Genomic DNA, 22,888 nt, shown 5'->3' with positions numbered 1-22,888 from the left:
CCCTCGTTATCAATATTATATTCAGCCTCAAAAAATAGGCTTGACTTCTACAATTCATAAAGATTAGAATTATAACAACTCACCAGTCGAAGATAATTTGAAGTCTTGCCAGAAAAGGTTTGTCCTTGGGGCCAGGGAGAAAATCAGCACAAGCAGGGAGAAGACTGGAGCAGTGGAACCTCAAACCTGAGGTTAGAGCACAGATTGCAGCACAAGCTCACAGTCCCAACACACAGTATGGGGCTTGTCATTGGGGCATTTGTGAACCTGAATGGCAGGGGAACACAGCCCATGGCAGCCTCTAATCTGCACACTGGGGGTTCAGCTTGGGGAAATAGAGCTTTCTGCAGGGCAAATTGCTTCCAGGCAGAGACTTCCAGTCCTAGCCAGGCTATTTGCTGGTCAGCTACTAATAACCACAGCCCCACAAGGGGCTCTGGCTTGGGGCAGTGACACTTTCATCACTTAATCTCTAGCGTTAGGGCAGTCGCTAAACCACATAGCTCAACTGGGCACTTCAATAGTTCAGCCAGTACTAAATCACCTCCGGTTGGGGGAAGGGGAAACTTTCACCCAGAGCACTCCCATACCTCAGAGGTGGAAACTGGTTTACATCTCTCCCTGCTCTGCAGAGGAAGCTGGTATCCCCCTTACCCTGAAGGCATACCCTAAAGGCTTTAAAAAATGAATAAAAAAATGAAAAGGACAATCAACAGCTTCTATACAGAAAAAGATCAGGTCTGCAACCCTGAAGAGACTAATAGCAAACAGGCACCAGACAATACCCCAAAGGGGAATGTTATCTGTCCCCTTTTACATAATGCGCTCATAGAAGAGACCATTACAAATCTCAAAAGAGAGTTAGAAGAAAAATGGGGAAAGGAAAGGGAAGCTTTGCAAGAGAGCAACAACTTCCTGAAATATGAATTGGAAAAGATGAAAAATTCCCAGGACATGCAAGGAAACAAAATTTGTGAATCAGAAAAAGTAAAAAAAAAAAAAAAAAAAAAAAAAAAAAAATCTCTGGAAAGTAAGATTTGTGAAATGGAAAAAGAAAATAATTCACTAAAAAAAATAATAATAATAAATAGTGAAATGGAAAAAATTCCAGAGCAAAACAATGCATTTAAAAACTCAATTGGACATATACAGAAAGAAGTAAAAAAAAAAATCTAATGAAGAAACAATTCATTGAAAATCAGAACTGAACAAATAGAACCTAATGATTCATTGAGACAGCAAGAATCAGTCAAGCAAAACCAAAAAAAAAAAAAGATAAACTGGATAAAAACATGAAATATCTACTTGGAAAAATGACAGACCTAGAAAATAGATCTAGGAGAGATAATCTGAGGATTATTGGACTTTCTGAAAATTATGATTAAAAAAAAGAGCCTAGATAGTATTTTACAAGAAATCATCAAAGAGAACTGTCCAGAGGTAATAGAATCAGAAGGTAAAATAGGCATGGAAAGAATTCATCGAACACCTGAAAAAGACCCTAAAATAAAAACTCCAAGGAATATCATGGCCAAATTTCAGAACTATCAGATTAAGGAAAAGATTTTACAAGCATCCAGAAAAAAAAAAAAAAAAAAAAAAAACAATTTAAATACCAAAGTGCCACAATAAGGATCACCCAGGATCTGGCTGCCTCCACATTAAAGGACTGAAGGGCCTGGAATCTGTTATTCCAAAAGGTAAAAGAACTTGGAATGCAGCCAAGAATAAACTACCCAGCTAAGCTGAGCATTTTCTTCCAGGGAAGAAGATGGACATTTAATGAAACAAATGAATTCCATTTGTTTCAAAGGAAAAAACCAGAAGTAAACAAAAAAATTTATCTCCAACCATAGGACTCAAGAGATGCAGAAAAGGTAAAAGGAACTCTTGAGAATTGTATTTCTGTTGTGGATATACAAAAAGAATACATGTATAATTTGATTTTACTGATATAACATAAAAAAGGGAAGTAGATATAGAAAAGGGATAATGACAGAAAAGGGGGAAAGGAAGAATAAAAAGAGGGAAACCACTTCCCACACAGAGGCAAAGGAAACTACTCATATCTGAGGGAATTTAGAGAGGGAGAGGAACATTGTGTTAATCTCAGAGTTGGCTCAAAGAGAAAATAATTGACATACTTGTTTTAGAGAAAATCCTCTCTCGCCTCATTAAAAAGGGGGAGAGGAAGAGGGAAAAATAAAAGAGTAATAAGGGAAGGGTACAAGAAAGGGGAAGAGATTCAAGGAGGGAGAGGGAAGGATTCTAAAGAGGGTGAGCATCGTGATGCAAATGGGGCACATGTATAAAACAGGGAAAGAGAGTTGGGGGGGCAAGAAAAAGAAAAGCATAATCTGGGGATATTAGGATGGCAAAAAATACAGAATTAGTAATTTTAACTGTAAATGTGAATGGGATGAACTCTCCCATAAAGAAGAGGCAGATAGCAGACTAGATCAAAAGTCAGAACTCTACAATATGTTATTTACAGGAAACACATTTAAAGCAGGGAGATACATACAGGGTAAAGGTGAAAGGCTAGAGCAAAATCTATTGTGCTTCAGGTGAAGTCAAAAAAGCAGGGGTAGCTATCCTTATCTCAGATCAAGCAAAAGCAAAAATGGAACTAATTAAAAGAGATAAGGAAGGAAACTCTATCTTGCTAAAGGGTAGCATAGACAATGAAGCAATATCAGTACTAGACATATATGCACCAAGTGGTATAGCATCTAACTTCCTAAAGGAGAAGTTAAGGGAATTGTAAGAAGAAATAGACAGCAAAACTGTAATAGTGGGAGATTTCAACCTTGCACTCTCAGAATTAGACAAATCAAACCACAAAACAAATAAGAAAGAAATTAAAGAGGTAAATAGAATATTAGAAAAATTATGTATAATAGATCTTTGGAGAAAATTGAATGGAGACAGAAAGGAATATACTTTCTTCTCAGCAGTTCATGGAACCTATTCAAAAACTGACCATATATTAGGACATAAAGACCTCATAAATTAGATGCAGAAAAGCAGAATTAGTAAATGAATTCTTTTCAGATCACAATGCAATAAAAATTTCATTCAACAAAAAAACTAGGGGAAAATAGATCAAAAAGTAATTGTAAACTAAATAATCTCATCCTAAAGAATGAATGGGTGAAAGAGCATATCATAGACACAATTAATAATTTCACCCAAAAGAATGACAACAATGAGACGACCTAGCAAAATTTGTGGAATGCAGCCAAAGTGGTAATAAAGTGAAATTTTATATTTTTAGGAGTTTACTTGAATAAAATAGAGAAAAAGATCAATGAATTGGGCTTGCAACTTAAAAAGAAAGAAAAGGAGCAAATTAAAAAAAACCCCAATCAAATACTAAATTTGAAATTCTAAAGTTAAAAGGAGAAATTAATAAAAATTGAAAGTAAAAAATATATTAACTTAATAAAAATAAGAGTTAGTTTTATGAAAAAATCAAAAAAATAGATAAGAATTTGGTAAATTTGATTAGAAACAGGAAGAAGAAAAATCAAATTGTTAGTCTTAAAAATGAAAAGGGAGAACTCTCCACTTATGAAGAAGTTAGAGCAATAATTAGGAATTATTTTGCCCAACTTTATGCCATAAATTCGAAAACTAAAATGAAAATATGGGCTGCCCAGATTAACAGAAGAGGAAGTAAATTGGTTAAATAGTTCCATTTTAGAAAAACTAAATAGAACAAGTTATTAATCAACTTCCTAAGAAAAAATCCCCAGGACCAGATGGATTTACATGTGAATTCTACCAAATATTTAAAGAATAATTAACTCCAATGTTATATAAACTATTTGAAAAAAATAGGGAATGAAGGATTCCTACCAAATTCATTTTATGACACAGACATGGTACTAATCCCTAAAACAGTTAAGTTGAAAACAAAGAAAGTTATAGACCAATCTCCCCAATGAATATTGATGCAAATTTTTTATATAAAATATTAGCAAAAAGATTACAGAAAATCATCCCTAGGATAATACACCATGACCAAGTAGGATTTATGCTAGGAATGCAGGGCTGGTTCAATATCAGGAAAACTATTAGCATAATTGACTGTATCAATGACCAAGTAACAAACACTGTATGATTATTTCAATAGATGCAGAAAAATAATCTTTTTGATTGATTGATAAAATAAAAAAAAAATAAAATCCAAGATCCATTCCTATTAGACAATATAGGAAAAAATGGACATTTCCTGAAAATAGTCAGGAACATTTATTTAAAACCATAAGTAAGCATCATATGTAATGTGATAAACCAGTATCATTCCCAATAAGATCAGGAGTGAAACAAGGTTTCCCACTATCACCATTACTATTCAATATTGCATTGGAAATGCTAGCTTCCACAAGAAGAGTTGATAAAGAGATGAAAGGCATTAGAGTAGGTAATGAGGAAACCAAATTATCACTCTTTGCTGATGATATGATGGTATATTTAGAGAGATTCTACTAAAAAGATATTAGAAACAATGCACCACTTTAGCAAAATTGCAGGGTACAAAAGAAATCCACATAAATCATCAGCATTCTTATATATTACTAACAACATCCTACAGCTGGAGTTACAAAGTGAAATTCCATTTAAAATAACTATCGACAGTATAAAATATTTGGGAATCTATATGCCAAGGGCAAGTCAGGAACTATATAAGCAAAACTATAAAACACTTTCTACACAAATAATATCAGACCCTAGCCAGTTGGAAAAATACTAAATGTTCTTGGATAGGTCAAGCAAATATAATAAAGATGACAATACTACCTAAACTAAGCTATTTATTTACTGTTATACCAATCAGACTCCCCCCCAAAAAACTATTTTAATGACCTAGAAAAAATAACAACAAAATTCATCTGGAAGAACAAAAGGGCAAGACTTTCAAGGGAACTAATGAAAAAAAAAAAATCAAGTGAAGGTGGTCTAGCTGTACCAGATCTAAAATTAAATTATAAAGCAGCAGTCACCAAAATCATTTAGTATTGGCCAAGAAACAAACTAGTTGATCAGTGGAATAGGTTAAATTCAGGGAAAAAATAGTCAATAACTATAATAATCTAGTGTTTGATAAACCCAAAGACCCAAGATTTTGGGATAAAAATTCACTCTTTGACAAAAAACAGCTGGGAAAATTGGAAATTAGTATGGCGGAAACTAGGCATTGACCCACAAATAAACACCATACATCAAGATAAGATCAAAATGGGTTCCTGATGTAGTTGTAAAGAATGAGATTATAAATAAATTAGAAAACTATACTATAGTTTACCTCTCAGATCTGTGGAAGAGGAAGGAATTTTTGACCAAAGAACCAGAGATCATTATTGATCACAAAATAGAAAATTTTGATTATATCGAGTTAAAAAGTTGTATAATGCCAACAAGATTAGAAGGGAAGCAATAAAGTGGGAAAACATTTTTACAGCCCGAGATTCTATTAAAGGCCTCATTTCCAAAATATATTGAAAATTGACTCTAATTTATAAGAAATCAAGCCATTCTCCAATTGACAAATGATCAAAGGATATGAACAGACAATTTTTAGATGAAGAAAGGAAAACTATTTCTAACCTTATAAAAAGATGCTCCAAATCATATTGATCAGAGAAATGCAAATTAAAACAACTCTGAGATACCACTACACACTTCTCAGATTGTCTAAAAGATAATGATGAATGTTGGAGGGGATGTGGGAAAAATGGGACACTGATACATTGTTGGTGGAATTCTGAATGCATCTAACCATTCTGGAGAGCAATTTGGAACTATGCTCAAAACTATGTAATCTGTGCATACCTTTTGATCCAGCTGTGTTACTTCTAGGCTTATATCCCAAAGAGATCTTAAAGAATGGGAAAGGGACCCGTATGTACAAAAATGTTTGTGGCAGCCATTTTTTAAGTGGCTAGAAGCTGGAAATTGCATGGATGCCCATCAAATGGAGAATGTCTAAATAAGTTGTGGCGTATGAATGTTACGGAATATTATTTTTCTGTAAGAAATGACCAGCAGAATGATTTCAGAAAGGCCTGGTGAGACTCACATGAATTGATGCTGAGTGAAATGAGCAGAATCAGGAGATCATTATACACTTCAGCAACAATGCTGTATGATGATCAATTCTGATGGACATGGCTTTCTTCAATAATGAGATAAATCAAATCAGTTCCAATTGTTCAATAAAGAAGAAAAGCTACACCCAGTGAAAGAACTATGGGAAATGGGACAACAACCTAGCATTTCCACTACTTCTGTTTTTGTCCACTTGCATTTTTCTTTTCCTTCTCAGGTTATTTTTACTTTATTTCTAAATCTATTTTTTTTCTTGTGCAGCAAGATAACTGTATAAATATGTATACATATATTATCTTTAACATATACTTTAATATATTTAACATGTATTGGTCTACCTGCCATATAAGGGAGGGGTTTGGGGGGAGGGGATTGGGGGGAGGGGAAAAGTTGGAACAGAAGGTTTTGCAAGGGTTAGTGCTGAAAAATTATCCATGCATATGTCTTGTAAATAAAAAAGCTATAATAAATGAAAAGAAAAGAAAAGAAAAAGAAAATAGTCATCATGAGGAGATAATATCCAATACGACTGAGAAGTCTTGGGATATTTTCAGGTTCTATATAATTGTTTCAAGAAGACAACAAGCATCCCCTTTTTTATTTCAAGGTAGCAAATAATCAGTTTGATTTTACTCTGTAGTGCCTAAACACCATTATTTGCTGCTTGTCACTATAACCTAGGACTGTGTCTTAGGGCACCCAATTATATATAACTCACCACATGGATGTTATGAAAACATAAGACTGAAAGAATTCAACAAATATTTCCATGCAGATTTTTTCCACCAAAGATTTGAATTATATAAAAATTTTTCCTTAATATCAGTTTAAGTTTATTATCTCATTCAAAATCTGAAGCTGATTAGGCAGTGAAATGAATTACCAATTAACTAACTAAATTTTCTTCAGATCAGGAATCTCTCATAGACGTTTCTGTAGTTGAAAATCAATGAATACATATCTATTAAGTTTCTACTATGTGCCTGGGAATGTGCTAAGTATTTACTATTATTAATTAAGAAGATGGGCTTAATCTTCTAAATTACACTATTATTTATCCTATGTTGTTCAAAGCTAACTTCTTCATGAATACTGAAATTCTTAAAACATTAAAAGAAATATACCTTGGAACCAAACCAACATGACAATGTAAATCCATCTAAATTATAGTTCAGTGACTAAGAATCCTCCCCTCATGTTTATAGCATCCTTGCTATAGTGGCAAAGAAACTGGAAATTGAATGGGTGCCTGTCAGATGGGAAATAGCTGAATAAATTATATATGAAAGCAATGAAATATTTTTGTTCTACAAGAAATGATGAATAGGCTGATTTCAGAAAAGCCTGGAAAGACAGCATGAATTCATGCTAAATGAAGTGAGGCAAGAACCAGGAGAATATTGTACACAACAAGATTATGTGATGATCAATTGTGGTGGACTTGGCTCTAGTCAATAATGTGGTAATTCAAGGAAATTCCAATAGACTTGGATAGAAAATACATTCAAAATTCAGAGAGATGGATAGAAACATAGTATTTTTCATCTTTTTTGTTTGTTTTGTTCTTTTTCTCCCTTATATAATCATTGAGAAGCTGAAACAGTTAATGATTTTTACTAACCATCTTGATTTGCTCAAGTTTCCCTACTTTCCATAAGCTATACTAACCTGGGAATCAGAATCAAACAAGCAGGAAGTAAAGTGAATGTTCCTTAAACTGGGGCATATCAGAAATTCTTTTCAGTGTTTTCTTGCTGAATCCAGAACTTCCCCTGCTGTGCTACAGAATCAACTCAGATTGACTCATATTAAACCCTCCCCAACCCAGTGTCCAGACCATATTATGTTTTCTGAGAAACAATCTGGCCCAGGGAAACAATGATTGGACCTGTTAAATCATTATGAGATTATGCTCCATGCCCTGATTTGTGATTTTTGTTTTTATAATATCTGCTGCCTAAACTCACACCAGTTCAGTTTTAACTGTTATTTCCACATGTATCTGTTTGCTTGTTAGGGGGAATAAAAGTTAAATAACTCTGTCTTTCATAGACAGAACTCTGGAAAAATATTAAGATCATGAACTGCCACTATTCCTTCTCCCTTTTTTTCACTCCAAATCAAGCTCTATCTCCTCATTTTGAACTGCAATCCCTTGATCTCTAAGTTCTTTCCCAGGTTATCTCTAAAGTAGCCACACTCTACTTCTTTCCCATCTTGACTCTTCAGAGAGTCAATTCAATTCTATATTGTCCTCTTTATTTGAATCCCTTTACCCCTAATCATGTTGCTGATTGTACTCTACCAAGTCTTAGCTTTAGATGATTTATCATTTGCTCCTTCACTCCTACATATATGCTACTGAAAGAAACTGGAAAAAATAAAAACTATGCTAACTTGTTCCATTAGAAATTCATATTGCATAACCTCAACTAGTCCCATATTGGTAAAGGGCAGTTTCTTTTCTTTTTTTATCATTTTTTTTTTAAATTTAATAGCCTTTTATTTAAAGGTTATATGCATGGGTAACTTTACAGCATTAACAATTGCCAAACCTCTTGTTCCAATTTTTCACCTCTTACCCCCCACCCCCTCCCCTAGATGGCAGGATGACCAGTAGATGTTAAATACATTAAAATATAAATTAGATACACAATAAGTATACATGACCAAAACGTTATTTTGCTGTACAAAAAGAATCAGACTCTGAAATATTGTACAATTAGCCTGTGAAGGAAATCAAAAATGCAGGTGGGCATAAATATAGGGATTGGGAATTTAATGTAATGGTTTTTAGTCATCTCCCAGAGTTCTTTCTCTGGGCGTAGCTGGTTCAGTTCATTACTGCTCCATTGGAATTGATTTGGATGATCTCGTTGCTGAGGATGGCCAGGTCCATCAGAACTGGTCATCATATAGTATTGTTGCTGATGTATATAATGATCTCCTGGTCCTGTTCATTTCACTCAGCATCAGTTCGTGTAAGTCTCTCCAGGCCTTTCTGAAATCATCCTGTTGGTCATTTCTTACAGAACAGTAATATTCCATAATATTCATATACCACAATTTATTCAACCATTCTCCAACTGATGGACATCCATTCAGTTTCCAGTTTCTAGCCACTACAAAAAGGGCTGCCACAAACATTCGTGCACATACAGGTCCCTTTCCCTTCTTTATAATCTCTTTGGGATATAAGCCCAATAGTAACACTGCTGGATCAAAGGGCATGCACAGTTTGATAACTTTTTGAGCATAGTTCCAAACTACTCTCCAGAATGGTTGGATTCGTTCACAACTCCACCAACAATGCATCAATGTCCCAGTTTTCCCACATCCCCTCCAACAATCATCATTATTTTTTCCTGTCATCTTAGCCAATCTGACAGGTGTGTAGTGGTAATCTTAGAGTTGTCTTAATTTGCATTTCTCTGATTAATAATGACTTGGAGCATCTTTTCATATGATTAGAAATAGTTTCAATTTCTTCATCTGAGAATTGTCTGTTCATATCCTTTGACCATTTTTCAATTGGAGAATGGCTTGATTTTTTATAAATTAGAGTTAATTCTCTATATATTTTGGAAATGAGGCCTTTATCAGAACCTTTGACTGTAAAAATATTTTCCCAGTTTATTGCTTCCCTTCTAATCTTGTCTGCATTAGTTTTGTTTGTACAAAAACTTTTCAGTTTAGTATAATCAAAATTTTCTATTTTGTGATCAGTAATGATCTCTAGTTCTTCTTTGGTCATAAAGTCCTTCCCCTTCCACAGGTCTGAGAGGTAAACTATCCTGTGTTCCTCTAATTTATTAATAATTTCATTCTTTATGCCTAGGTCATGAACCCATTTTGACCTTATTTTGGTGTATGGTCTTAAATGTGGATCAATGCCTAGTTTCTGCCATATTAGTTTCCAATTTTCGCGGCAATTTTTGTCAAACACTAAGTTCTTATCCCAAAAGCTGGGGTCTTTGGGTTTCTCAAAGACTAGGTTGCTATAGTTGTTGACTATTTTGTCCCTTGAACCTAACCTATTCCACTGATCAACTAATCTATTCCTTAGCCAATACCAAATGGTTTTGGTAACTGCTGCTCTATAATATAATTTTAGATCTGGTACAGCTAAGCCACCTTCATTTGATTTTTTTTTTCATTAATTCCCTTGAAATTCTTGACCTTTTATTTTTCCATATGAATTTTGTTGTTATTTTTTCTAGGTCATTAAAAGAGTTTTTTGGGAGTCTGATTGGCATAGCGCTAAATAAATAGATTAATTTAGGTAATATTGTCATCTTTATTATATTTTCTTGCCCTATCCAAGAGCATTTAATATTTTTCCAATTGGTTAGATCAGACTTAATTTGTGTGAAAAGTGGTCTGTAATTTTGCTCATAAAGTTTCTGATTTTCCCTTGGCAGACAGATTCCTAAATATTTTATATTATCAGTAGTTACTTTAAATGGAATTTCTCTTTGTAACTCTGACTGTTGGATTTTGTTAGTGATATATAAGAATGCTGATGATTTATGTGGGTTTATTTTATAGCCAGCAACTTTACTAAAGTTGTGTATTATTTCTAATAACTTTTTAGTAGAATCTCTGGGGTTCTCTAAATATACCATCATGTCATCGGCAAAGAGTGATAATTTGGTTTCCTCATTGCCTATTCTTATTCCTTTAATCTCTTTCTCAGCTCTTATTGCCAAAGCTAGCGTTTCTAATATAATATTAAATAGTAACGGTGATAGTGGGCAACCTTGTTTTACTCCAGATCTTATTGGGAATGGTTGCAGTTTGTCTCCATTACATATGATGCTTACTGATGGTTTTAAATAGATGCTGCTGATTATTTTAAGGAAAAGTCCATTTATTCCTATACTCTCAAGTGTTTTTAATAGGAATGGATGTTGGATTTTGTCAAATGCTTTTTCTGCATCTATTGAGATGATCATATGTTTTTTGTTAATAAAGGGCAGTTTCTATACTTTTTATTCCTACCTAATTCATTCACTATCCCACTCACCACAGAATATTTTCTCAACATTTTCATCTCTTTTCCAACATTTCTTCACTCTAACCTCTTAGCTAAGAACTTTGCCTCCTATTTTACTTTTAAAAAAATGCCACTCTCCAAGAGCTCTCTCTTGTACCATCCTCATTTTCACATCACCCAGATGCCTTCTTCTACTAATCTATGACTTCATTCATTTCTTTCTTAATCACAGTGAATAAAATCAGGATGTTTATATTTTATACAAGCTACTATTAGAATCTATTTTCCTCTTATTCCTCTCACTTCATTATACTCTTAGTGTCCTTGATAATTATGCATAGTCAGAAACACAATTCTACAAGATGACTATGATATTCATTTCATAATTTTATAATTCTTTTTTTTTGATGTTCCCACAAATATTTAATTTAATGGCATACTATCTCTCTATCTTTTCAGACAATACTCTTTATTGTGCCATAGCACATGGATTTCAGGACTAGCTGTGAAGAGGTAGGTGAAAAGTTTGCTTACTTTTTGTGTGGTTTGTTCACTGTACTCCCAAGTCTCCCTCAAGAAAAATACAAGCAAAAGTTATTTCAACCTAATTTTGTGTGACTGGATCCACAGCATCTTGGAATGTGCACTAAGGTGTTGATCCATTTAGCCACTGAAGTAATATGACCTTCTTGCCACTATGCAGAAACCATTGTTTGCCCAGATAATTGTGTCTTCAACATAAATTTTGTCAACCAGATCATTGATTTGACTGAATTGTTCTCTTTATTCATCATTATATCCTTTAAAATTATTCTGAAATCATTCTTTTGAAACAAATGATAAAAATGCTAATTAAACATGAATACATTATCAGGAGGAAGGACTTCTTACTTATATAGATTCTTTTTGTTGGAGAACAAGGACAAGAATCATACAGTATGAAGGACAGAGGAGCTGTAATATGTATTAGTAGAAAATTTGTATTAATGAAGTCATAGATACTGCAAAACATTAAAGAATAGGATACTCGTGAGGTTTTATTTTTTGAGAGTCAGTCTATTATAGTGTATCATGGGAAAAAAAAACCCACTTATTTAGAAATCAAGAATGTCCTGGGTTAAAATTGATGAAAACTTTAGATTTTCCCATAAGTGAATTTTGCTTTATACATTGGAGTTGAAAAGAAGATAAAGATGAAGAGATAGACAGGGGGTAAAAAAGAAACATCAAATAAAATATGAAAAAAAAAATTAATGAAGTAAAAGTGCAAATGAGTTTCTAATTTTTATTTTCAAAGTCCCTTTATTATATTTCTATAAGAGCTTAATCTTTTAAAATGTTGTTTAAATATTTTTGTTCTATTTTTTTGATATTCTAAAAATCTGCCTATTACTTGATATAAATCTTACATTTTAATTTCACTACAATTAAAATTAAGATATAACATTTTTCCCCTTACAATGCAATGTTAGCTACATATATGAAGAAATCCTTGGAAATGTAATGACTATTAAGTTAAAAGAGAAATATTATATTTCATGTAGGAGAAAGGGAGTAAAATCAAAATATTTCTTACCAAAAATTATACCTCATACTTTCAAAACTCATATAAAATTGAAGTATGTGAGAGGAGAGAAGAGACAGAGACAGAGAAACAGAAACAGAGACAGAGAGACAGAGACAGAGAAACTGTCTCTTGCTCTGAAAATAGTTTTCTTTCATATAACTATATTTACGAATTACTGGCTTCCTGGAACAGAAGTTATATTATAGTGACTAGGCAATAACATTGTAAGAACTGTCTAATTTTTCTGTTTCAATCTCTGTCATCCAAAAAAGGTGTCCATAATATAGTAGGTAAATGGAGGAGTTAACCTTTGGGAGAATGGGATTCTGGGTTATCTCCCAGAGTGCTCTCTGGCCCTAAGAACTTCAAGGGAGATGTGAACACAAATATTATTGTCTATCAGTTGTACATAGTACCTTATTTCAAGTTCTGGCCCATAACATATTGTAGAATCAAATTAATCATACTGAACCATGCTAAATTAGATAATTTTTGTCTCTATCAATTCTAATGACTTAACAATTTGTAAAGATTCCAACAGAAGGTATTTAATGCTTGCTGATCAATTAGAAGAGATACATTAGAGAAATACTGTGAAGCTCTCTTTAGATGACTGAAGGCATCAAGACATTGACGAACTAGAAAGAGTCAAATATGACTATTATTTTAATTCTGAGTAATGGGGACAATGATTATGACATCAAGAGCAAAGAGGAATATTAAAAAGAAAAAGATGGTAATTTCCATAGTTTAAATTGGATCTGCATAATCCAAAAAAAGATTTGTACTGGGTCATGCATTGTCCCTCTTCATTGATGTTATAGGCTGAGACTCAAAACAATTGACTAATCATATTATGCCTCTCTAAGGAGTGAAGTGACAGTGTCAACTATGTTTTTCTTTAAGATGTCATCATGGAATTAAAGAGCTGAATGATTGTTAGGACTAACTGGTCTTGCTTACACTTTGAGAAGGAAAATCTAAGGCTCTGAAATTATAAGAAATTTGCCCAGAGGGGAGGATCCTGAATGTAGGTCCTGAAAACCCAATAGTCTAAGTCAGTGAAATCATATAATTAATTTATGGCAGGACCAGATCTTCTGATACTATGTCCTCAATTTTCTTTTTAACCATATCACAGTGCTAGAAAGGGTTTTTCTTCTAAACAAGTAGTAGAAATGACCTAATTGCTTTTAGTTTTCTATTTACTATACTATATTGACTAGGCTCTTCTTTAAAATATCTAGTACAAATCTAGTTGCTTGTTTATTTCCATCTTCAAATGGGAAAATCAAACTTTATTTAGCAAATATTTATTTAATGTCTTCTTTATGAGTTATGCATTGTGTGAGATGTAAAAGAAAGAATTAGACATTTTCTTAAAATAAGTATTTCAACAGGTTTCTTAGCTATTTTATTTAAATAAATTATTTATTAAGATATAATGAATAATATTTATTCAGTGCTTACTTATGAAAGGTAATACCATGGGTGCTTTGGAATTTTGTTTAAATAAAAACAAAATCAACAAAACAGATGCTGTAATGAAGCTATTTAAGACTAATTGTATGATAAATATTATGGACTATTAAAGGCATGATATTTGAGGAGAGAGCAAATGAAGTGGTTTTTGAAGAATGCAGGACAAATGTGCATCAAAGAATGGGCAAATATTTAGCTAGAAAGAGAGGAGAGAGAAGGAATTCTAAACAAGGAATCACCAAGCATAAAGGCAAATAATGAAATTCAAATCTAGTTATATGTGCCTTGCATGAAATAAACTTCAATATACTCATTTGTTTTTAAATATTCTACAATGTACAAAATGTCACACTCATTAAAAGTTGTGAAGTTTCATGGTTGAAAAATTATATATTATGAACCAGAAGTAAGCATGTTAATTTTTATTTCTGAGGCTATAGTGCATATTATTTAACAATACATATTATGGACTATGCTCCAGTACTGAGAATCTATTTTAAATTTCATTTCTTAAAGTTTGTTCAAACTGTTTTTTTGTGATAATTTTCTTTCAGGCCTGGATGTAATATGTGAAAGAAATTTTAAACTTTTTAACACCTTTCATTTTGTTGAAGGACTTAGGAATATAGTAAAGAAAAATTTTGGTCAGGAAAACTGCACTGAGGCACAGTCTGATAGAGTGAATAGGGAGCCTCCTTCAAAGTCTGGAAGTCCCAATTGACATATTTTGGCTTTGTTGACCTGAAAAATCACATAAATTTTCTTTAAGACTGTCAGTGGCCAAGGGGCATAGCCAAGATAATGGAGAGTTGACACGACTATATCTAGACATCTCCCACCTTCTCTCACACCAACAGCAGATTAAGCCTCTAAACTGGTTTTGAAGTAACAAAACCCATAGATATTTGGAGTTTAATATGAAAAAAAACTAGAGGTGGAAAAGAATTTGTACTGGAAAAAGAGGAAAATGGAAGTAAAATGAGGGAAATTTCATCTCATGAAGAGACAAAAAACACCTATTATAATTGAGGGAAAGAAGGGAAGGGGAAGAACATTGTGTGAATCTTACTGTCATCAGACTTGGCTCAAAAAGATAATAACAGACATATTTGGTTTCACAGAGAAACTTTTCTCACTTTATAGGGAAGTGAGAGGAGAAAGGGGAAATGAAAAGGGAACACTAAAAGAAGGAAGAACAGAAGTAGTAGGGGAAAGGTACAAGAAAGGTGGTGGTCAGAAGCAAAATACTGGGGAGGAGAGAAGGAAAAGAAAAGCATAACTTGGGGTAAATGAAATGACAGAAAATACAGAATTAGTGATTTTAACTGAATGTGAATGGGATTAACTCTCCCATAAAATGGAAAGGGTTAGCAGACTGGATTAAAAGCCAGAATCCTATAATATGTTATTTATACATTTAAATCAGAGCAATACATACAAAGTGAAGGTAAAAAAAAATTCTGAAGCAGAATTTATTAGGCTTCAGGTAAAGTAAAAAAAAAAAAGCAGGGGTAGTGATCCTGATCTCAGATCAAGCAAAAACAAAAACAGGTCTAATTAAAAGACATGAGGAAGGAAACTATATCATGCTAAAAACTCCCAAAGATAATGAAGTAATGTCAATATTAAACATAATGCACCAAGTGGTTGGTATAATATCCAAATTCCTAGAGGAGAAGTTAAAAGATGAAAGAAGTCATAGACAGCACAACTATACTAGTAGATGATTTCAATCTTGCTGTCTCAGAACTAGAAAAATTTAAGTACAAAATAAATAAGAAAGAATTTGAGGTAAATAGAATACTAGAAGTGAGATATGATAGATCTTTGGAGAAAATTGAATGGAGACAGAAAGGAGTTCACTTTTTCCCCCAGAAGTACATGAATCCTACATAAGATCTGATAATGTATTAAGGCATAAAAAAACCTCAAAATCAAATGCAGAAAGGACACAACAGTAAATGCATTTTTTTTTTCAGCAAATCCAATAAAAATCACATGGAATAAAAGACTAGGGGGAAATAGACTGAAAATTAATTGGAAACTAAATAATCGAATCCTAAAGAATGAATAGGTGAAACAAACAAACAAACAAACAAAATCATAGGAACTATAAATAACTTCATCCAAGAGAATGATAACAATTACACAACACACCAAAATTTGTAGGATGCAGCCAAAGCAGATATTAGGGGAAATTTTATATCTCTAGATGTGTGCTTGCATGAAATAGAGAAAGAGAAAATCAATGAATTGGGTGTTGCAACTAAAAAAGCTGTAAAAAGAACAAATTAAAAACACTCAATTAAATATCAAATTTGAAATTCTGAAAATAAAAGGGGAGATTAATAAAATTGTAATAAAACTATTGAATTAATAAAGAAAACTAAGAGTTGGTTTTATGAAAAAACCAACAAAATAGATTAAACTTTAGTTGATTTGAATAGTGTTATGGGCCAGAACTTGAAACAAGATGCTAAGTGGAATTGAGGAGACAGTGGTTAAATCTAGTTTAGTATTGATTTAATCCTACAAGAAGTAATGTTTCCTTAGTGATATAATGATTGGTGTATACTCAGTGTGGAACATATAAGAGGAGCTCTCAGGGCCAGAAAGGACAAGCCCACTAGAAGCTCTCGGAACCTCAGCCAGGATTCAGTCCAGGAGAATCAGAAGCCAGAGAAGGCAGGCCTCTCAGAACCAAGGAGAGAGATAGGCCTCCAGAAAAACAAGTGAAGGAGACAAGACTTTGATGAAGACAATAGAGGATTTGGACTCCTGGCTGCATTTGGGGTGATAACTGAACTGAAATTAAGGCTGCCTCCTTAGACCCTCAAGGAAACCCCAACGAGAGAAGATTATATTTTAGAGAAGAATATTACAGAATAGAAAAAAAAGAAAGAAGAAAATCAAATAGCTAGTCTCAAAAAAGAAAAGGGAGAACTTTCCACCAATGAAAAAGAAATAAGAGCAATAAATAGGAGTTATTTTCTACCAAACATTTAAAAAACAATTAACTCCAAATATTTGGTAGAATTCACATGTAAATCCATCTGGCCCTGGAGATTTTTTTCTTAAGGGGTTGATAAATAGCTTGTTCTATTTCTTTTTCTAAAATAGAACCATATAGACAATTTATTTCCTCTTCTGTTAACCTGAGCAATCTATATTTTTGTAGCTATTCCTTCATTTCACTTAGATTAAAAAATTTATTGACAGATAGATGGGGAAAATAGGAATTCTTTGAAAAAATAGGAAAAGAAGGAATCCTAGCAAATTCCTTTTATGAAACAGATATGGTGCTGATACCCAAACCAAGTAGGATGAAATCAGAGAAAGAAAACTATAGACCAATTTCCCTAATGAATATTAATGCAAAAATCTTAAGTAAAATATTAGCAAAGAGATTACAGAAAATCATTCCCAGGATAATTCAGAGCTGGTTCGAAATTAGACAAACTATTAGCATAATTGACTATATTAATAACCAATTTAACAAAAAACACATGGTTATTTCAATAAATGCAGAAAAAGCATTTGATAAAATCCAACATCCATTCCTATTAAAAACACTACAGAGTACAGGAATAATTGGACTTTTTCTTAAAATGATCAATAGCATCTAATCAAAACCATCAGCAATCATCTTTTGTAATGGGGACAAAGTAGAATCGTTCCCAATAAGATAAGAGGTAAAACAAGGTTGGCCACTATTACCATCACTATCCAGTATTGTATTAGAAATTTTAGCTTTGGCAATAAGAGAAGAAAAGGAGATTAAAAGAATTAGGGTAGATCACAAGGAAACCAAATTATCACTCTTTGCAAGGATATGATGGTATACTTAGAGAACCCTAGGGAATTAACTGAAAGACCAATAGAAATAATTCACAACAATTCACAGGATACAAAAATAAATCCACATAAATCATCAGAATTTTTATATATCATTAAGAAAGTCTAGCAGCAAGGGATACAAAGAGAAATTCCATTTAAAATGACTGTTGATAGTATAAAATATTTGGGACTCTCTGCCAAGGGAATACATATATGAATACAACTTCAAAACACTTTCCACACAAATGAAGTCAGATTTAATAAGTTGGAAAAATACCAAGTGCTCATGGGTAGGCCAAAGGAATAAAAATGACAATACTACCTAAATTATGCTATTTATTTAGTGCCATACCAATCAAACTCCCAAGAAATTATTTTACAGATATAGAAAAATAATAACAAAATTCAGCTGGAAGAACAAAAGGTCAAGAATTTCAAAGGAATTAATGAATAAAATGCCAGTGAAGGTGGCCTAGCTGTGCCAGACCTAAAACTGTATTATAAAGCAGCAGACATCAAAAACATTTGGTATGGGCTAAGAAATAGAGTAGTCTATCAGTGGAATAGGATAGGTTCACAGGACAAAATAGCTAATAACTATAGCGATCTAGTGTTTGACAAACCCAAACACCCCAGCTTTTTAAATGAGAACTCACTATTTGACAAAAACTGCTGGAAAAATTGGAAACGAGTGTGGCAGAAATTAGACATTGATACACATCTAATACCCTATACCAAGATAAGGTCGAAATTGGTTCATGTCGATAAAAAAGTGATATTATAAGCAAATTAGAAGAACATAGGATAGTTTACATCTCAGATCTGTGGAGAAAAAAGGAATTTGCAACCAAAGAAGAACTGGAACTCATTACTGAACACCAAATAGATAATTTTGATTATATTAAACTTAAAAGTTTTTGTATACACAAAATCAACCCAAACAAGTTTATTTTTTTCTTTTTCTTTTCTTTTCTTTTCTTTTTTTTTTTTTTTAATAGCCTTTTACTTACAGGTTATATGTATGGGTAACTTTACAGCATTGACAATTGCCAAACCTCTTGTTCCAATTTTTCCCCTCCTTCCCCCCACCCCCTCCCCGAGATGGCAGGATGACCAGTAGATGTTAAATATATTAAAATATAAATTAGATACACAATAAGTATACATGACCAAACTGTTATTTTGCTGTACAAAAAGAATCAGACTCTGAAATATTGTACAATTAGCCTGTGAAGGAAATCCAAAATGCAGGTGGACAAAAATATAGGGATTGGGAATTCAATATAATGGTTTTCAGTCATCTCCCAGAATTCTTTTGCTGGGCATTGCTGGTTCAGTTCATTACTGCTCCATTGGAACTGATTTGGTTGATCTCATTGCTGAGGATGGCCAGGTCCATCAGAATTGATCATCATATATATAGTATTGTTTTTGAAGTATATAATGATCTCTTGGCCCTGCTTGTTTCACTCAGCATCAGTTTGTGTAAGTCTCTTCAGGCCTTTCTGAAATCATCCTGTTGGTCATTTCAAACAGAACAATAATATTCCATACTATTCATATACCACAATTTATTCAGCCATTCTCCAATTGATGGGCATCCACTTAGTTTCCAGTTTCTGGCCACTACAAAGAGGGTTGCCACAAACATTTGTGCACATACAGGTCCCTTTCCCTTCTTTATGATCACTTTGGGGTATAAGCCCAGTAGTAACACTGCTGGATCAAAGGGTATGTACAGTTTGATAACTTTTTGAGCATAGTTCCAAATTGCTCTACAGAATGGTTGGATGTGTTCACAGTTCCACCAACAATGTATTAGTGTCGCTGTTTTCCCACATCCCCTCTAATATTCCGCATTATCTTTCCCTGTCATTCTAGCCAGTCTGACAGGTGTATAGTGGTATCTCAGAGTTGTCTTACTTTGCATTTCTCAGATTAATAATGACGTGGAGCATCTTTTCATATGGCTAGACATAGTTTCAATTTCTTCATCTGAGAATCGACTATTCATATTCTTTGACCATTTATCAATTGGAGAATAGCTTGATTTCTTATAAATTAGAGTCAATTCTCTATATATTTTGGAAATGAGGCGTTTATCAGAACCTTTGACTGTAAAAATGTTTTCCCAGTTTATTGCTTCCCTTCTAATCGTGTCTGCATTAGTTTTGTTTGTACAAAAACTTTTCAGTTTGGTATAGTCGAAATTTTCTATTTTGTGATCAGTAATGATCTCTAGTTCTTTTTTGGTCATAAATTCCTTCCTCTTCCACAGGTCTGAGAGGTAAACTATCCTGTGTTCATCTAATTTATTTATAATCCCATTCTTTATGCCTAGGTCATGAACCCATTTTGACCTTATCTTGGTGTAATCCAAACAAGTTTAAAAGGGAAGAAATAAATGGGGAAAACATTTTTACATTCAAGGGTTCTGATAAAAGCCTCATTTCTAAAATATATAGAAAATTGACTCAAATTTATAAGAAATCAAGCCATTCTCCAATGGATAGATGATCAAAGGATATGAATAGACATTTTTCATATGAAGAAATTGAAATTATTTCTAGTCTTATGCAAAGTTATATGAAAAATTTTAAATCCCTATTGATCAGATAAATGCAAATTAAGACAACTCTGAGATGCCAAGGCATACCTCTCAGACTGGCTAAGATGATAAGAAAAGATAATGATGAATGTTGGAAGGATGTGAAAAAACTGGGACGTTTATACATGGTTGGTGAAACTGTGAATAAATGCAAATTAAGACAACTCTGAGATGCCACGGCATACCTCTCAGACTGGCTAAGATGATAAGAAAAGATTATGATGAATGTTGGAAGGTTGTGAAAAAACTGGGACGTTTATACATGGTTGGTGAAACTGTGAATGAATCCAACCATTCTGGAGAGCAATTTGGAACTATGCTCAAAAAGTTATGAAACTGCACATACCCTTTAACCCAGCAGTGTTTCTACTGGGCTTATATCCCAAAGATATCTTCAAGGAGAGAAAGAGATCCACATTGCAAAAATGTTTTGGCAGCCCTTTTCATAGTGGAAGAAACTGGAAACTGAATAGCTGCCCATCAATTGGAAAATGGCTGAATGAGTACGGTATATGCATGTTATGGAATATTATTGCTCTGTAAGAAATGACCAGCAAGATGATTTCAGAGAAACCTGGAAAGACTTGCATGAAATGATGCTAAGTGAAATGAAGAGAACCGGATCACTATACATGGCAACAAGATTATATGATGATCAATTCTGATGTACATGATTTTTTTCAACAGTGAGATGATTCAGACCAGTGCTAATGATCTTGTGATGAAGAGAGCCATCTACACCCAGAAAGAGGAATGGAGGAACTGAGTGTGGTTCACAACATGTCATTTCCACACTTTTTGTTATTGTTTGCTTCCATTTTATTTTCTTTCTCTTTTTTTTTTTTCTGCTTGATCTGATTTTTCTTGAGCAGCAAGAGAATTGTATAAATAAGTATGCATATATTGGATTCAGTATATATTTCTATCATGTTTAACATATATTGGATTATTTGCTATCAAGGAAGGTGGGGGAAGAGGAAGAAAAATTGGAAGACAAAGTTTTGCATGTTTCAATGTTGAAAAATTATCTATGCATATTTTTCAGAAAATAAAATGCTTTAATTAAAAAAAAAACTATCAGTAGCAAAAGAAGTTTTTTGTTTATGTTGTTGTTGTTGTTGCGGGGGAGGGGATTGGTTTTGTTTTTATTTTTGTTTTTTTCATTGATGGGGAGAGTTTTCTCACCTGGGGTTCCCTACACCAATAAAATCATAAGACTTCCAAAGAACACCATGTTGGGTCTTTAAAAAAAATAGCATCTTGTTGCTGAGGATGGCCTGATCCATCAGGACTAGTCATCATCTAGTATTGTTGTTGAAGTATATAATGATCTCCTGGTCCTGCTCATTTCACTCAGCATCAGTTCGTGTAAGTCTCTCCAGGCCTTTCTGAAATCATCCTGTTGGTCATTTCTTACAGAACAGTAATATTCCATAATTTTCATATACCACAATTTATTCAGCCATTCTCCAACTGATGGACATCCATTCAGTTTCCAGTTTCTAGCCACTACAAAAAGGGCTGCCACAAACATTCGTGCACATACAGGTCCCTTTCCCTTCTTTATAATCTCTTTGGGATATAATCCCAGTAGTAACACTGCTGGATCAAAGGGTATGCACAGTTTGATAACTTTTTGAGCATAGTTCCAAACTACTCTCCAAAATGGTTGGATTCGTTCACAACTCCACCAACAATGAATCAATGTCCCAGTTTTCCCACATCCCCTCCAACAATCATCATTATTTTTTCCTGTCATCTTAGCCAATCTGACAGGTGTGTAGTGGTGTCTTAGAGTTGTCTTAATTTGCATTTCTCTGATTAATAATGACTTGGAGCATCTTTTCATATGACTAGAAATAGTTTCAATTTCTTCATCTGAGAATTGTCTGTTCATATCCTTTGACCATTTTTCAATTGGAGAATGGCTTGATTTTTTATAAATTAGAGTTAGATCAACCAAATCATTTCTAATGGAGCAGTAATGAACTGAACTAACTATACCCAGAAAAAGAACTCTGAGAGATGACTAAAAACCATTACATTGAATTCCCAGTCCCTATATTTATGCACACCTGCATCTTTGATTTCCTTCACAAGCTAATTGTACAATAATTCAGAGTCTGATTCTTTTTGTACAGCAAAATAATGTTTTGGTCATGTATACTTATTGTGTATCTAAGTTATATTTTAATACATTTAACATCTACTGGTCATCCTGCCATCTAGGGGAGGGGGTGGGGGGGGGTAAGAGGTGAAAAATTGGAACAAGAGGTTTGGCAAT

General features: G+C 33.3%; 1 protein-coding gene across 2 annotated transcripts in view; it reads left to right on the top strand.

The window, feature by feature from the left end:
* Nucleotides 1-22,888, top strand: part of SNTG1 (syntrophin gamma 1) — a 786,808-nt gene that overhangs the window by 181,806 nt on the left and 582,114 nt on the right. For both annotated transcript variants that reach the window (XM_031946419.1, XM_031946418.1), the window contains exon 2: nt 11,570-11,623. In XM_031946419.1, the coding sequence (XP_031802279.1) occupies nt 11,597-11,623 (27 nt within the window). In that variant the 5' untranslated portion in view covers nt 11,570-11,596. The remainder of the gene's footprint in view (nt 1-11,569; nt 11,624-22,888) is intronic.

This window comes from Sarcophilus harrisii, chromosome 1 (genome assembly GCF_902635505.1).
Source record: "Sarcophilus harrisii chromosome 1, mSarHar1.11, whole genome shotgun sequence".
Taxonomy (NCBI): domain Eukaryota; kingdom Metazoa; phylum Chordata; class Mammalia; order Dasyuromorphia; family Dasyuridae; genus Sarcophilus; species Sarcophilus harrisii.
This window is presented reverse-complemented; position numbering and strand designations above follow the sequence as displayed.